Below are 19,021 nucleotides of genomic sequence, written 5' to 3'. Positions count from 1 at the left end.
AGCTACCAATCAATCAATAAAATTGACGGTCAAGGGTAGGATATTAGAAACATCACTTCGCATCATTCCAACAGAAGCCATATTACTGACGATTGAACTGTTAATTCTATACAGATAGTCAAATAAATATCTGAGGTATAAAAAAGATCGAAATCGCGAATTGGAATTTTTCAAATCCCATGAGAAATAAATGCAAGAACTCGCGAAAATGCCTTTCTTGTGCGCCTGTTGCAGATATTTTATTGAAAAAATACTTTTACAGATCAAATAGGTTTCAAAAAACTATAAAGGTATTAAAACCACATCGAAGTAATGAATTTTTCACTTTAATTCAATCAAACAAATATAATATTTCGAAACGCTGTAGCCGTCTCTTTCCATACAAATGTATGTTTTATTTACGCACGACGTAATAAATAAATATAACCCATATATGAATTTATTTATCGGAGACAAATTTGAGCGGAGAGTACGGCGCGTAGGTTCGAATTATATATATTTTTTAAATATAAGATTTTAAGGACTCTGTGAGTACATAAACATAATAATAGCATAAAAATAATTTTGTCCGGACTTTCTTCAGCACCTAATTAAAAAGATTAAAGAACAAAGTAATTTAAGAAATTTCAAGTAAGATATTTTAGCAAAGTTGTGAAGTTAGAGTGTAATGCAGAAACTTCACTGTTAATCGTCTGAATCGCCTCAACTGCATTCGTGGCATCATAACAACGAATAGCTCTGTGCAATAGAACTGATTTACTCGAGAAACCTCGCGCGGTCTCGTGTTATCAGCTTCGAAGCCAATGCAGTCTAGCAAACAAACAAGAAAGAGAATAGAAAGAATTGGCCTTTCAGCGTCGGATTACTAATGGAAACTATGTCGGTACACTGCATGCTGTAGAGCGCGTTGTAAAAATATTGTTATGTTAGAATAATAAATATTAAGTGCATGAAATGAGTTTTTTGGGCATAACATTTCCAAATGACAGCAAACGCCGGGTCGGTAAATACTGGAGCTGTTTGACCGTCGTTCGAGGAATACATATTTCATGAGACGTATTCATTTACTTTGGGGTGGTCTAACATCGGAAAGACCGTCCAATAAAATGAATGAAATACCGAAACCCAAGCAAAAAGAGGATTTCTATTTGCCGAGTAGAATACGTGTTGGCCATTTTAAAAAGGAAAATCAACCGAACAAAAACTGCAATGCTAGATAAAACTGTTTGAACGGAGGACAAATTTGCGAAATTTTAAAGACGAATCAGAAATTTAAAAAAAATAAAAAACTTTCGAAAAAATTGAATCGCTAATTTGAACCGAGGCCGTCCGGGTGAAGTTGTGTTTTGATAAGAAAAATCTGGGAGCAATCGCAAAATCCGATTCCTGCATATTTTATTCGATTCTCCGGAATCTAATTATACTTGACATTTTCCAGTATTTACCGAACGTTATTGCAAAAAGGTTTTTCGAGAGTTTTCGGCGAGAGAAGGAAATCCGCAATATCTCGATCGAATTGAGTTTTTCTCTGTCGAGTTTAACCGAGACGTTCGCTTTGTCGATAATTTTGATTAATTTTAAGCTGAGAGACGAAAAGGAGGTTAAATTTATAACAATGATCGTGCCGTGTTCGTACTAATATCGACACAGCTTTACGCATGCTAGGGATTATTTTACATTATTTTTCTAGAGTGGTTTTGAGCCAATCTGTTTTCATATGAAATATCTCAAATGAAAGAGCAACCGGTACATAATAAATGCACGCATTTTCATTTCTAAGTTCAGATCTGGATTTGGGTTTTATTTTGTTTACATGAATCCAACAGATTCAGTTCACAGTCTGATAGTAGATGTTAAACTCACCATCGGAACGTGCTTCAGCGCATTAGGCTGGGGTTTGCTCCATATTTTAAATTTGTTTGTTGTTCGTGAAATACGCTTGTCTAAAACATGTGAACATTTATTTTATGGCTACATAATGGAAGCACTGATTAAGCTTCTACATTTGGCAGTTTATGGGTAACCAGACGTTGAAGATTGAAATTAAAATGGAAAAATGTTTACGGAGCCCATAAAAAGTTTCGCTTTGTGGAAATATTTCCGAACTATTGTAAAAATGATCTAAAATGATAATATACGTAATTCATCTCTACAAGCCTTCAGAGAAGGCACGACACGATGAGAAAAATTGTACACCGTAATTACAACGGGGAAGTAATACGGAGTACTTAGACAATTTGGAAGATTTAAAGCGCGTCGCCTGGCGGAAAGCCCGCAAGGGGCCGGAACGCAACATCGAGACCGCACAATGTCGCAAATATTGCCATAAATTAGAGAGCCACGCTAATCGGGAAGCGTGTGTGGGGAAATGTAACGCAAACATTAGCCGAGCTTGTGGGAGAAGATTGGGGGTGTTTATGCAAATTTATTTGCTTAGCGCTATCGGTTGACCCGCCGCAAATTAATGTGGGCCCCGCGAGCCCGTCCTGAACAAAGCTTTGTTCCCAATAAAAACACGGCCCGACCCACGTTATGTACCCTGTAGCTCGAACATGTACATATACGTGAACACAATATACGCTGTACACCTAACTTAACCTCACTTTACCAATCTACCCTTCGGGATATTGAATGATTACTGTCAAACCCGTCAAAAATTCAAAAAAACACACGTACATGAATAAACAAACACTTTTATAAACAGAAACGCATCGATGATATTGGGAGTTAACATAAATTGTGTCCGTTTTTTATCCAAATTAAGAGAACAAGAAGACACATTAAAAAACTACAACAAATTAGTCTATAATGTATTCTCCTTCATTATTTTCACACAGATTAGTCATATAATTCATAGTATCTTCACCGTACACTGAGCAAATATTACAAGCAGCTTTATTCCCTCGATTCGATGCGAACAGAAGGATGTGTCGAAAATGCTCACATTCGTCAATTTGACATTCCATTTTAAAGGCTCGTTATCAAATAAAATTATAAATGTAACGTAAAAGCAAAAAGCAAAGCAAATGTCCACATGCTTCACTTAGGAGCGGGTGTGGAAAAGAAGAAAAAAAGCAAACAACATCTAGCAGAAAAAAATCGTTTCGAATGACGTACGTACAATCGTAACTATTTTGTTTAACTTTCGGTTCTCATTTTCAAATTTGGAAAAAACGAACTAATACATAAAACAGAAATTATTTTTGATGATTAGAATAAAAAAAAACTAAAAAAGCATTATAAATTATATGTCGGTATTTTTTTAAATACGTGATTAATTACTGCCTTTGTATATGTGTCCGAAAAAACATGAATACACTAAATGCAGAGCGCTCAAAAACTCAGCGAATCACCATAACTGTTATGTCTCCTGTTTGATGCTCGATATGGATTAATATCACCGATACATTAATTTATTCCGTATAGATTTAATAGCTAAACATTCACTTATCTGATTGAACCGGGCGTGGGAATAAATTGATTGGACATTTTACAGCAAAGCGGAGAATATAGAGCCCGTGTTGCCTCTGATACAAATAATAATCGCGATATAACATCGCACCAATTTTCTACACGCCCAAACACGAATGCTCAGACTGAACGTGTGTAAAATCAAAATTATTCAAATGTTTTTTGTTTCATTCCGATTTTGAATCGAGATCGTAATCAGTTGATTGAAAATTTATGGAAACTTTATTGACTTGATCCACGCTCACCCCCATAAAGAGCGGCGTTTAATAGCTACAGAATTTGAAACCTACAAATTTGTTCTTTGTCTGAAACAAAACACGGAATTCTTTAATAGGTACGCACCAAAAAGGGTATTTTTTATCGTTACTCGATTAAAGCACTTCGAGGCTGAGATTTGTTTATTATTTAATTTTGATGAAATTGTATCCACTGCGAAATATTTTCAAGAAATTTGAACACGAATAACGAAATTGATAACCAATATCAAGTGCTTCCGAAATATGTTGATTATAGTCAGTGTAAAAAATAAGGAAATAATGAATTTTTAAAAATTGCTTGTTATTACTTGAGAACCGTACTTGATGGACAGAATAACAAATCTCTCATAGAAATACACTAACCCATTTTCTGGATTTTTTCGGTGTGAGTTACGATATCGCCGGATTAAAATTTTATGTAAAATCTTTTTTAAAAAGGCGGGAAATTATTATAAGCGTGGAAGAAAAAAACGATATATAAATCAAAAGTTCGCAAAAAGTACATTTTACAAGTCAAAAGGTCGCCGTTTTCTCAATCGGTTGGGTCACTCCACCGACCCGATTCTGAAGAAAGTATTTTTAATACAATACTTCCCTATTATCATTCGACAATTTTCGATGGCTGTTATAATCCCCTTTAAGGGTCCTTTAATGGGGCTAAAGTTTAATGTAAGCCGCCATCAATGGGGGAGACGAGGGCAAGACGGCAGAAAAGGGGACTATTACGATATTATATATTTTTTGCAAATTATCGATAAACCTGCTGGTAATACCGGATTCTAGAACTTAACACCCTTCTTAAGAACTGTAAATTGTAATGAAGTCGATAAAGAGTGCTCCTTAAGATCTAAATAATGAGTTTTGAAATCTTCATTGTTTGTTTTCCATTCATTTTTATATTGCCATACCTAACAATTTACATCGGTTTGCAATTTACAATACTATTCGACAATTAATCTGCTTTTTTAACTGAACTGAAAAAAAATATATATCTACTTATATAATATTTAAAATTCTCATCATTTTCGGTTACGCAATTTTTTAGTAAGATAACAAGATATTTTAAACTAAAAATAATACCTGTGGGGCAATAGTTACACAGTTTTTTTAAGATTTAAAATAAGTGTTCTTGACTGGAAATCGATCCACAGACTATTAACTTAGATTTAGTGACTGTTTCATGCTTTGAATTATTGGAAAAGAATAATATCAAAGTAAAATTATGCTAAATAAAATTTATTGACTTGTTTTATGTTGAATATAATCCTCGGGATATTTTTATTAACAGAGCCCCAAAATTTAAATATTACTCCAAAATGAACGGAATAACTAAATAATCAAATAAATAAAGCAATTTTAACAAAGTTAGTGCTTCAAATAATAAATATATATATATATATATATATATATATATATAATTACAAAATAAATTATCATTTTGAAGACCCCAATCAATGCGTACCAAAATGCGTTGTTCCTTGAAGTGTTCATTTAGTAATAGATATTAATTTATGAATTGAAATCATCTGTACATCGAAAAAAGGCAAGAGCATTATTAATTTGGGACTATTGTGTTGTGAGCGTAAATAAGCGAAATCTAATGAAAAATCAATGTTACAAAGACGTACAGTAATATGATTTCAGGAAAAGTGGTAATGCATACAAAGTGTAATTATTTTTGAATATATCAAAAATCAACCAGATAAATTTGATCGGTTACTTTTATTTTAGGAATGCGAATTTTACCAGACTACTTCGTTGTTCTGGGGACCGAACAAGTTTAGAGGATTGGGGGATCCCTGTAGGATTATTGCTTATCTTGCCACGCGGCTAATTCGATATACCAACCAGCCCTTTGCACATGTCGCCTCCAATCCCACTTTCCTCCTATTTTACTCCTATTTAATACATACACATGTACCATGTACCAACATTATTTCGTCCATAGCTCATCAATATACCCCGGTGCTTAGCGGATTATTATTTGATAAATACTGTTACTTCTCGGTGACGTCACGATATTTTACTTATACCATATTATACAAAATGTATTTGAACCATACAAACCAATATTGTTTTTATATGTACATTAATTTCTAATGCCCTTGCAAACACTATGACTTTTCAGCTGTATTACACAAATTAATCAATATAGTGAATTCCGAAGAGCGATTTTATATCCCCGCATGGGAACCAAATAGATGTATTATGTTAGCACGTTACCAGTTTCAAAATTGAGGCGATACATACATTTTAATACATGTAAATTAAAGAAATTCATTCTTACAAACGCGTTGGCTTCCACATTTCCTTGACAAATGTTGTATCCTCTTCTGTAGAAATACTTATTTAAGATTGTCGTTTACTACGACTATTATTTCATCTCTAGCTTAGATATCCGACCGATCCAATTTTGATGTATTTGAAATACTTTTTTTCAAAATGTTTCTATCAAGATACAACTTTAAATATAAGAAGCAAATATTTGTTGAAATGAGTTTGTTGTTATTGTTTTCGAATGAATGAAAATACACATTTATTTTAGAAAATTATATTCGACAAATCGTCGTCCATCTTCCAAAAAGGCGTATCTCGAATTCGTTAATTTTTAAGACGACTTTTTAACAAATTGTTTGGAAAATTTTAGCCTTTAAAAATAATAAAAATATAATCTCACTGTACTGTGCTGGTTTTTAAAAAAATATTTTGAGACAGTTTGATGCCCATTTATTCCATAAATAAAACTGATTTTTTATTAAAATATTCCTAACGCAATTTCGACAAAAAACGAGAGATACGCCTTTTTGAAAGATGGACGACGAATGTCCTCAGTGATTAACAGTTACGAAGTGCATTCTGTCGATCCAATTTTTGGCCACCTTTTACAACAAATCCGTTATTTCTGAAATGGTGCGAGTTATTATGGTTTCCAATGCTCCAGGAGCCGTTGGTTTGTTGTGGATGAACAGGCTGATTAATAGATGCGTAGATTTTCACGGTCACCGTGATCCCGTGTAAATTTAATTCGTTCCGAAGTTTTAGCTACCATTGCAGGAGCCATATTCAAAGTAAACTGTGTGTTTTGTAGAAAAAAAGGGTTAATGTACTGGAAATTTGTACCGTGTCGCAGTCAGCGGTAGGCACATTCCTTGTCATTTTTGTAGTGTGTACCACGACCATGTTAAGTTTAATTTTAGCCCGTAGTCTCTGTTTATTTGGGAGTGTGTGTATTTCAATTGCCTCTTTTATTATTCGTGCACTGTTATTTTATTTGCTGTTTTACCTAACCTAACCTAACCTAATCCAATGATTTACTTTTGTATTCATCAAATTGTGAAATAAAGTCTCAAAAAAAAATTGAAACCACTCTCATGTAAAGTTGAAGAAAATCACATGCGTCGTTGTTCTCCGATCATGATGATATATATTTTATATTGTTTAGTATTAAAGTAATAACTTAAGATGTAAGGCTCGTTGAATTTTCTCAACTCGTTTGAGTTTAACAAGTATATCGGGTATGGTTTACCTGTCAAAGCGTAATGGGTAAATATTTATCTCGCCATTATGGATATCTTGCCCCGAATTTATATCTTCTCGTATTACTTCCCAGCTACGAAACAAAGTTCTTTAACCTTAAGAAATATAGGTTATGCGTAATATGAGACAAAACGTTATCGGGGTCCGGGATCCAGATACAGAAAAACATATCGAGATTTATCATTCAATTTTCACTCTTATTCTACTCGTCCAATTTTATGTATGTTTTAAGTCATTTTAAAACTCCCTTATTTACATTAAATAACCCTTTAAACAGTGTGCTAAAATATGCTACTTCTTCTTCTATTCTTTTCCACATCCGCTCCTAAGTGGAGCATGTGGAAATCACCAGTTGCCTTCAGGAGACCCTATCGCCAGCCAGCATTTTCGCCTCTTCCCACGTCAATCCAGCGCCCCTTTATTCCGCCGAATAAAGCCGAAAGATCGTCATCGACGGCCTTCCGGGACGGCGTGAGCCCGCAGGTTTAAGAAGAGGCAACTTGGGTTGAGGTTTTCCTGCGTGCGCAGCACGTGTCCATGCCAGGTCCACCGCCGCATCCTCAAGACGCTCGTTATAGGAGGCTGCTGCGTCCGTTCTCGGACTTTAATGTTACTTATAAAATCGAACCACCTTATACCTAATATTCTTCTCAAGCACTTACGCTCAAAACACGTTTGACCAATGCATGGTATTAAAAAAACGTGGTTATTTTTTAATTAATTAGAAACAACACTAAAATCGTCGCGTCGGCGGAAAATCAAAATACTGTTGCAACAATGTATAATTGTTAAGAAAAAATATTTCCGTATCCGTACACAGTGGTGCGTAGGGCACTGCTTTGGTTAATAAAATGCAGCGTATCTCGTTCTCGATAAAGGTAAGGTGATCAGTCTTACGGTTCAGGTGCCAGTTCAGGGACTGTAAAATATTTTAGTGTAAAACCACCATTGTAATAAATATTTCATGTCGTCCTTACTAAGAATGGAGCCTGAAACCTCAAGCATGGTCAGCGAAACGCGCTTACCACTACATTACGAGGAGGGCTTGATTCCTTCATTAGATTTTTTATCTGCGAGTAACCATCGAATCGAAAACACTCGTTCCAGGGTTCTGATTCTATGTTACACATACAGAACTGTATTCTTCATCCTCGCGGACACGGAACTATAAGCACGGGTGTAATTGTTGGGATCGTAGAACAACGACGGATGTGCGAAAATGCGACATTGACTTTCTTTTATATTTGATGTTGAAAAGTAATAAAATACAGGCATTATTTCCTAGGTTTAAAATATATATACATATATATAAATAACCCAAGTATCAAATTGTATACTTTCGTACTTATCAAGTTGTGACGTAAAATGTCAAAAAAACTGCTCTCGTGTAAAATGGAAGAAAATCACATCCGTCATTGTTCTACGACAATGACGATGTATAAATACAAATAAGTATGAAAGCCAACAAGTTGTTGCGGAATGAGGTTCCGTTTCTGTCTTTCAGATCAAGTATGCAATACGATTCGTCTTAAAAATGACAATTTTGTATTTTACAACAGGATTTGTGTATTTCAGAATAACACGGCATCAATTAGGTGAAGTGCCGTTTATTTATTCAATATACGAAGAAAAGCCAGTATTGTGAGGAATAATAAATATTGTCTAATGCGACAGTTCCATTAGGAAATTAGTATGATTCTGATATGTGGTTAAAAAAATAACGACAGATCTAATTTGCAGATTACGCGTATACATTACAGTAACGCCCGTTACACAATGCAATATTACTAACCCAACCCTCCAGATAATGCAATGCCCACCGAGTTGCATCAAGATAAAAAATAATAATACATAAGTTTGAATGTCCCCAGCGCAGTGACATAAATATGATGGATGAATGTCGGAGTAAAATGCAGTTAACCTTTATTTATTCCATCATCCATAATCATTAAATCCTATCGCTGACGTTTTGGAAGCCTTTCACTCCACTATTGCCTATTTCTACTTTATTATACACATATTTATTTCAAAGTTATATCCACGATGATGTATCAAGCTACTATATTATGGCAGAACCATAGTTCGATTTGATTGATGTATTGCCAAAAAAAACAGTATTCGATATTTAAATTGTTTTAACAAACTAATTTATGAGTTTGATTCCTAAATTTGAATGACTTTTTTTGTATTTATAAATACGTTGGGATTCATTTGTAAACTTTCAATAATGATTTAAGTACAGCAATATTTAATTTGAATTAACCGTTTATTTATTTTACATTGAAAGGTGTAAAATAACATATTTATCGACCAACAACAATCACGCTAACCGTTTCCCGTTAGAGTTTCTAGAGAGGATAGAATGTTGAACTGTGTATAAAAATATAACAAAAGTTGTACGCTCTTCTGAGAAAAAGTGAAAATAATGGAATTGTAATTAAGTTTTTTTTTAATTGTTTTCAATTAAAAAAAACCTTTCATGAATAAGATAACTAAGTGATTATTCACTAATTTATTATAGATATAAAAGACGAGTGATACTTTAATCCACAAAATTTGGAATATCCAGTGACCGGTTTTATCGCTTTTGCGACATCTTCGAGACTGGAATTCAAAATTGTATGAGAGTAAATGAAATGAAATTATTTTTGTGTTAAGGATAATTAACAAAGTGTTTCAGGTTGACTAATGAGTTGGTAAAATGATATTTCTAATGAGTTTAAGTATTGTATAAAATATATTATTTTTAGCTTTGAAACCGGTCGGTAGAAAAAATAAAAAATAAATAGTTGAAAACAAAACTGTTTTATATTTATTTTGTTATTTGATATGATTTGTTCGATATTCATAAATGTAAAAATACATGTATTTTAATCATAGGTATAAACCATTTATTAAAGAATCTTTCTGACTAGGAAAAACTCTTTTAATAAGGACTATACAGTGTTCAAAATTTAATTTTTATTATTTACATGTCAGTTTTTTTTTTTCTCAAATATAATTTCTTATATGCATGCTTCAGCCAGATTCAAATTTTTTTTATGAAAGATATTTTGTTATCCTATGATTTTAATTAATATTGTTATGTATAAAGCAGTAAAACGAAGCGGCATTTGGTGAAGCGACATCCGTAAACAGCATGAAATCGCGTAAGCCGATGAATAAAAAGAGCCATTGCCAATCAGTTAGATTGAACAAAGTGATCTGAGAATGACCCTCCTTTGTATAGAACTTCGGTTCGTGTAATATCGGAACATACACACTCGTAGAACACAAAAGGATTTAGGGATAATTGAACTAGTACCATACAATGCGTGTACTCGAACAAAATGGAGGTCGTAAAATTTAAGGACCACCGAATTAGGGAAAACTATTGAAAAGGGACTTCATTTGTAAATGACCGGACGGTTTGTCTAAACTACCAAGCACTTGCAAAGTAAGAGAAACGTATCCAAACAGGAACACAAGAAACTTGAGTAATTCGTTAAATCAATTAACGCGGGAGGCGCCACATCGTTATTTTTTCTAGTTATTTGTTGGGAGCATGTGTGTTCTGAGATTGAAAACGATCGATTAACAGAAAAAAGAATGTCGAAGGGGAGATTTATAAATTATGGTCCTCCACTATCGCATCGCTTCCCTAATGGAATAGATGAGACAATCCTTTCTTCTCTAAAAGGTTCCAGCCACGTCCAGGGGTGCAGCGTGGTCGCCTGAGCGGAAAAACCCAACGAAGGGAACAATTGCAATCGCGAAACGTTTCATTCCCAGCAAATAGTTAGGGCGTAAAGTGAACAAAAAGCTTTATTTGTGACAAGTGCACAACTGGTAATGCGGGAAAAATGTAAAAAATAGTGTAAGCAACGCCGGGAGGCTAAAATACGAGATGAATGCGCAAAATGTTGTCAAATGTAATAACGTTTTTTACTTGCAATAATTTTCAAGTTACGAGTTGACCTATGTGGCAAAACATTTTTTTTTAACTAGTGCAAATTATATTTTAACACTTTGGGGTATTTAACAGCTCAATGTTTATACGTGCACCTTTATTTGATTATCATTATGGGACGTAATGAAATGGCCATCTTCTTACCATAAAAGTATTTGAGTTGTAATGGAACGTGCGTATTTTTATGTATTTTTAAATATATTTTAGAAAATATATTTAAAAATAACGAAAACGAATTTTTGAAATACGCTCCGTGCATAAATTCTTTACTTGATACAAACTGACATTGCACGTGTTTTGAGTTAAACAAACAAAGATACGCGTGTTATTTCTGTACGGAATACTTCATTGGTCTCTAGGGGTTGCATACTGAACCTCCCCAGTGGGCTGACTCAGGGGGGCGTCTTGACGTACTCAAATTCATCCCTGAGGACAAACAAACATTACACTACTTGGGAATAGCTTTCAAGTTAATTGTTGAGAAAAATATCAAACATATTGAAAAAAAAAGGTTTATGCATCAAACTTTACAGATACTTAAAAGTAAAATGTAAATATGATTATAATAGAATGTACAAAGTAAAGTGATTATAATAATATTACAACGTGAAATCAAATCCGGAAACTCAAGCGCGTGCACGATATTTCAAATAATTCATCTCTCGTTGAGGTAGCTTTTGAAAACGAATTTCCGTTTCCTCTTTTCATTATGGTAATAAGTGGGTAAACTGTGACATTGACGAAGGTTTAAATCTTAATATTTCCTATAGAGGTAGGTACGAGGGTTTGCGGGCGCAGTAGATAGAATAGGAAACTAAAGTAGGGAACTTACATATTATATGTACACAGAGTGACGGATGAGCTTTTTGACACTATTCAAGGAGCATAAAGCATAGAAAAAATTATGTTACGTTTTCCAAAAAATCGATAAATAATAATCCGCATTGAATAAGTCTGTTAGGTCATGTTAAAAAATATTGCATAACTGTAAAAAGCTGTAAAAAAAATGAAAATAAAAAAGGTTCACGAATGACGGGAATCAGAAATATGATATTTGTAAAGGTAATTGAGTTATTTTAATGAACTTTGTTTAGCCTACAAGGTAGTTCGAATAAGCTAAGCAACTGCCGAGCTTTAGTACTGAATGATGGGGAGCTACACATAACTTTTCTTTAAAGCGGGAGTGGAATAAAGCGAACGCGGAAAAGTCGAGAGACAAAAACATATACGTTAAGGTAATGTTGAAAATGCATTTCTCGTCCATCCTCTTCTACCTCTCCACGCGCTCAATGCCACTAGATACATTTTATTATACTGAATTACATACATGCTTTTACGAAACGAAAATCCCGAAAGCGAAGCCTCGAACCGAAAAGGAAGTACAACTTTGTAAATAAAATGTTTTTGTGAGGTGGAATAAATAAAGGATATTTTGTAAAGGTTTTCATATCTCTAGACGCGATCTCGTGAATACGAACGTAAGTATTAGATTAATTACTAAAAAACTTAGAATAAAAAGTGAACAAATGGGGGTGGAAATGGTCGTGTTTTCAAAGGGAAAATGACGTCAGTAGAATCATTCGCCGTTATTTAACATCGCATTCTAAATAAAATGGTTTTACGCGAGTTCTATCGCCCGATAAAACTTTAAGTTTATGCAATGGTTTATTACTCATTTGTAGTTTGGATATGTAATAAAACTTCCGTTACCCTCCAATTTAATCTGCTGACAAAATGGGAATTTTATTTTTCGAATATCAAATGCGCGCATAAAGTTTCGGATACTGCGGACATCGGTTGGAAATGCAATAAATGCAATCGCATCAAGCGGCACAACGGCGCTTTAACGAGCTTGCATTTCAGTTGCGGGAGAAAACTAAACCACCGATAAAAAATAATGTTGTAAGTGCGAAATCCGGAAACTAAAAATAAATTATAAGAACTTGATGCGATCCAACGATCAAACAAAACATTTTTAACCCTTCATAACTCAAACCCTTTAAAATTAAAATAAAATACTAGGTGTTTTGATAGCTGTTTGCAAATAATGAAAAACGTATTTTTTAGTTTTTAAAATTTTTCGCCATATTTAAAAAAAAAAGGATTGGAATTGGAATGTGACGTTTGTGTCACATAGTGTTACAATAATGCCTTAAACTATTCTCAATTTTCAAAAAAAAAAAAAAATTTTTTAAACGATTGTTTGCTTATTTGACCAAGTGTAAAATATGTACATAGCACGTATAGAGACTTTTTCAGATTTTTTCACTATTTCAAATACGCGTCCATCGTTCACAGCGAGTGAATCTCAAACGAATTATTTAGCAACTAACATCATCGCGTAATCATCTGCGTATGAGAAAATGTACGTTAATTGCGTAGAATCGTGTACCTGTGGTGTAACTTTGATTTAAAATGACTTAAAAAATCGGGTTGTGGTCCCGTGTCTAGTATTTCGGACTCACGGATCAAAGGTCCGTGGTTCGAATCGCACTCTACCCCAACTTGATTCCCATTTTCTAATAGTGAGTTATTTACAACTCGTTGAAAATGGCCCTCAAAATGAAATATTTGCGTAAATTATACAAGAACGCAAATATTTATTTTTACGAAAAAAAAAAAAGTGTTTGGATTTTGTAAACACTGAAATGGTTTGTAACAGAATTGTCACATAATGCCATTAGAGTGAAGTATGTTTTATGAGAGATCTTGAATAAAAAACAAGTATCATACTTTTATGTAAAATTGGTAACGTGTAGTAATGAGTATTTGTATTAAAAATTGTGTTTTTTTATATTATAAAGTCAACTGTGTAACTGACCCAGAGAGTTTGCGGTTTTAATTCAATCATAGCGCAAGGTTGTCACTTCACAAGTGATACGGGTGTCCCTCCTTTGTACGCATTGTCAGAAATAATTTAGATAGCGCACATGGATAAGCACTTGATGTTAAAATATTAATTGTGCGTATGTATGAGTCAGGATCGCTTACAAAAGTAAGCGCAGTTATTGACACACGCGAAATGAAACGTTCTACCGGAGTGTTCATCAGGGCCCCTCCCTCTAGCCTAGACAAACTACACTCGTCTGCATGAAGCGACGTTGCAGTAACAATGGTATCCCGCCAAAGCAAACATTCTCTATCGGTTCTAAAGAGTGGGCGAATAAACTACGGCGAATTGTGGAAACGATTCAACGGTGTTTTCCTCGGGAGCTTTGATATGCTCCGAGAATGCTAATGCATCGTATATAATTGCGAGTGGACGCGAAACTTATCTACAAAGACCGAAACTCTGGACTCCCATTCCATTCGTGAACGGGACGGATTGAAGATTTGGAGCCCGGAAATCTAGAAAGAGTTTTCCTTTTACGATATGAGAGCGCAAGTTAAAGAATGAAACTTTTAGCCTTACGCGAAATTTCCCGTGTGCATTTAAGGTACCTACGTAGCATTTATGTAGTAAATCAGAAAATCAACATGACAATGTTCAAATGATGCATAATTATAAAGTACATTTCGATAGTAACATAATATGTATAAAGCTACCTTGAACGAAAAACTGCAGTAAGAAGTAAAAAGAAATTCACAACAATTTACGACTGCTTTCGAAAGTTCTAGATTTTTAGTTCATGCTAAAGTTACTCTTAGAGTTTTAAGGAATCTTAAAGAAATTCTTACCGTCATTGTTTGTTGTGATTCCAAACGATTCCTCAGACTTCCTTTTAAGGAATTTTCTTTAAAACGCAACTGAAACAATAAAAAATAACTCAGTTAAATTTGCAAAACTTTCGTGAAGGTTTTTTTAATTAAAACAATCAAAAGAAAACTTGTTTGAGAAAAAAACTTATTGTATCTACTAAACTAAAAATATTTGACCCTTAAAAATTCCGTAAAACAATCTTATTATTAATCGATTGACTGTAAACTAATACAAAAAAAAACGTTTAGGATGCAATTTTTTTTAAAAGTATTAAGTATGTGGGAGCAAAAAAAACCTATTCCAATAATTAATTTACTAAAAATATATGTATAAATAATATTTTGGTAAGATATCTCGATCATTTACGATGTTTGAAAAAAAAACGTAGGTGGTAGGTGAATATTAAAATGGTATATTTCAGGAAAAGTTTCATGGGTTAAAATTCTTAAATTTTATCTGCAGCAGTAATTTTGCAGTTAAGACTACTTTACGCGAAATAAGATGAAAATTATTCTAATGATGGTAGCCGGTAGAAATTAATATGCAGGGATAAAAGTTACACAAAGTAATTTGTAAAACTTTAGAACAAGATAACAAGAGTTAAGATAATTTGCATTATTATGTAACCAACAATATTGCATAAAGTTAATGGATAACCCAAAGCCAAAAACGTTAACATGGTAGTACGGTAGAAATACTTGCTATCGATAGTACCTGCCAAACAAGCTTTATTAGTGCGGCGGCAGTGTCGCAAAGCTTACAACCTTGTCGATAATAATATTACAACGTTCTTGCACAACCAAGAAATACGACAAATATACAATCTTGAGAACAAAAATGGCTAATTAATTAACAAAAATACTTTGAAGTCTGTTATTGCGAAGTTTATTCCTTGTAATCAATGCCTATTTGTTCAACTTTAAGTTCTTTAGACAAACTCCTGCAAATGGCAACACCGTTTGAAATTGAAAGTTTGACAGTCACAAACGAAGTCGAACAAACAAATCGGAAAAGCGATGGCGGCTCATTGCATCCCTAATTTAAATAGAAATGTTCCGGTTTAATCGAGGAATGCCGCCAGTATTTAAAGCCACCTTATAAAAAAGATGGAGCGTCAAGAGTAAGTAACATTTTTAAATATTTATTCTACTCGAGACAAAAATCGTTTTTACTAAGTGCAGACTGTGCCCTAAATTAAACAGAGACGTAACGTCTAGCTGCATTCGATAGTGTTTATTTTGACAATAGCTTTTGTCGAGTAGATTCCATCTATTCTCCGGAAGGGAAGAGTAACCGCTTCGATTCGCCGCGATGTTTATTCTGGGTTTCCGACTGCCTTGTTTGCCTCGATGCAATTTCCACTACGGTCGACCCCACTTGAAAATTTAGCTTCTGCATACTTTTCGCTATAGCCACCATACATTCGGACTCTTTCTGGGATCTCAATCCGGAAAGTTATTTGAAATTGTGGGAAATTGCATGGTCCGAACGCCGCCGACAATTTGACCATAGGAACATTGGCATTGGTAGGAACATTGGCGAGATATTGAGTATATAGACGTAAACAATTGTAGTTTTTTTAGACCGATTTTGACCATAGAGCCATAGAATTCAACCTCAAGTTTGAAAAAAATATCAACTTTATATTAGTGTTAGGTATATACGTAACTTAAATTCAATAAACGAGTTTGTGACATGAAAATATGTATATGCATTACATGGTCTGCGATTTTCCGCATTGTAAGGGCTAAGAAAACATTTTTGGAAGATTGTTTTGTTCGCTGATAAAACTGCTCTCGTAGCAAAAAAATACAGGCGATTAGGGAAAGGCAAAAGGGAATAAGGAAGACCCGAGTTTGTATCTAGCGGGAACTCTGAGTAGACAGACAGTAAGCAAACTTTCTTCTCTAGCTCTTCTAGTTTTTCACGTAATCCCGAATTTCAAGACGCCTTTGAATCGTTTGTGGCGTATTTACAAATAGAATAGGACTTTCGGTAGAAAGTTATTACTTAAGAAATTCTTTCTTCATAGACAGTAGGTATTTATGAGAAGAAAATTTAACGCCTAGTGCCTACTATAAAATCAGAACCGCGGAAAAATATAAAATAAGTAACACCGAGGTAGAAGTACATTCTCCCACTGCACCTTGCAAATATGAGAACTAATTTAAATTCATTGACTTTATAAGATCAATCCGTAATCAGAAACAGAAACATTAAAATGAATGATGCACAGAATAACAAGCGTTTTAAACAACTGAAAAATTTGCAAAAAAAAAAAAAAACATTTTTCTAAATCCCTCTTATGCGAGACCGGGTAAACAACCTCCCGTTTTTGTTTGTACATAATACGTACATATATACGTATGATAAGTTGTCAGCACTCAACTTTTTACTTGAGTTTTTTTTGTATGACAAACATAAATAAAGGTCGAGGGGCGACCGGGGGTAAATAAAACCATTTCGCGAGGAACTAGAGGATGATTTTTTCTAACCCAGGAACTGAGAGATTTTCACGTTTATTATTCTTTTGTAAAGTTGCTAAATTTGCTTCCTCTCCCGCGAGACTTTCGGATTATTCGTATAATTTTAAAACTTTTGTTGATATAGACTACATAGAGAGTAAATAAACCCCAGAAAAAATGACAATTCGCTAGACGAATAAATGTTTACGTAAAAAGCTATTTACGTTTAAACAGAATTGACAACTTATATGTGAGTGACTGTTTGATGTCGTGATGAGATAAATGCGTTTTGATTAAGTATGTTTTCAAATACAAAATTAAATTATAAACACGTATACACCAGCGGGCGAGCCATGATTTATTTTATAGGTAATCTACAAAAAAAATATCATTAATTTGTACCTATAAATAAGTTCATAATATATAAGTAATATAATTATAAATGACTATTTTTTCTGTGAAAATTAATTCAAACAACAATTTTTGTTAACCACGCGATTTTGTAGATTTATTCTACACTACTCGTATTTTAATACATTACTTGTACGAAAGTTTATTAAAAAATACCCCAATGATATTCAGCAGATAATTCCATTATGATTTAAATGTCAACACTAATCACTGGCCGATTCCTTTTAAAATTAACAATGACAAAAACAGTCGCTTCGAACGCCAAATGTCATTTGTGATACATATTATGTCAACGGTATCCTGTCAAAGAAAAAAAGATCGAAATACTCGTTTCCAAATAGAGAATCTTCAAATAATATTTGTAATCTGCAAGCTTGTTTTAGTACTAAAAAACCTGACTGGGTAAAAGATGTAAAATATAGTGTACTTTTTTTCAAATACTTTCGAGAATTAGAACCGAATACACATTTTGACATTTATCGCTACCAGATAGGAGTTTTAGATCTCAGATCTCGTACACGGTTGCGCGATAGACAATCTTTTAAGAAACCAACAGGAAGATCGTGAAAACATAAGAAAAACCAATAGCAGTTGTAATGGCTATTGTCAACCGCATGGTGCAGTGTTTTGTTATATATAATAGCTATGGATCAATTATTATCGTTTTCATTTTATTATTGACAAAAAAAATGTTTATCACTGTTATATTGCACTGTTGACCTATACTGGCACCTAGTAACCCTGTTTTCATGTAATTAATTATCGAAATATGGATGAACCTGTAATTAGGAGTGGTTGAGGGTAAAAATAATAACTTATTATAAAAAGTTAATTTTAGGAAAAAATACATTGTAAATCAATAAAATAAATTATCTATGTAATATTATTTTGATATGATACCCTCTAAGATGCTGATATCTATTAGATTGAGGGATGCCCTTCGATTCGAAAAACTAAATTAGCAAATCTGAAGAGTATCACAATAGGTAAACCATAGCCGACGTGATGCTCTGGAGAGACGATAATAAGATAGAAATATGAGAAAAGAAGGTCTTCCTTTTCAGTCGAAGACGATACTAAACAATTGCAATCCATCTGTGCAACTTTTTCGTACAAATTTCCGTTTCTTTATGTGGATTTTGGTTCGATATTTACGCACAATTTTTTTGGGTTATAATCGTTAAAGAAAGTTCAATCTTGAAAAGTATATGTCTAAGTAGAATTAGTTAAT

The 19,021-nt window shown here is 33.6% G+C and overlaps 1 protein-coding gene across 4 annotated transcripts in view; it reads right to left on the bottom strand.

Annotated features, from left to right (window-relative positions):
- LOC148276019 (uncharacterized) overlaps positions 1 to 19,021 on the bottom strand; it is a 209,344-nt gene that overhangs the window by 53,465 nt on the left and 136,858 nt on the right. For 2 of the 4 annotated variants that reach the window (XM_088234880.1, XM_088234881.1), the window contains exon 4: positions 14,893 to 14,961. The exons of the other annotated variants lie outside the window; for them this stretch is intronic. In XM_088234880.1, the coding sequence (XP_088091006.1) occupies positions 14,893 to 14,961 (69 nt within the window). The remainder of the gene's footprint in view (positions 1 to 14,892; positions 14,962 to 19,021) is intronic. 4 annotated transcript variants of the gene reach the window in all.

The sequence above is a fragment of the Micrasema longulum genome, unplaced genomic scaffold, assembly GCF_059751315.1.
Source record: "Micrasema longulum isolate JH-2025_06_02 unplaced genomic scaffold, ASM5975131v1 h1tg001297l, whole genome shotgun sequence".
Lineage (NCBI taxonomy): Eukaryota > Metazoa > Arthropoda > Insecta > Trichoptera > Brachycentridae > Micrasema > Micrasema longulum.
This window is presented reverse-complemented; position numbering and strand designations above follow the sequence as displayed.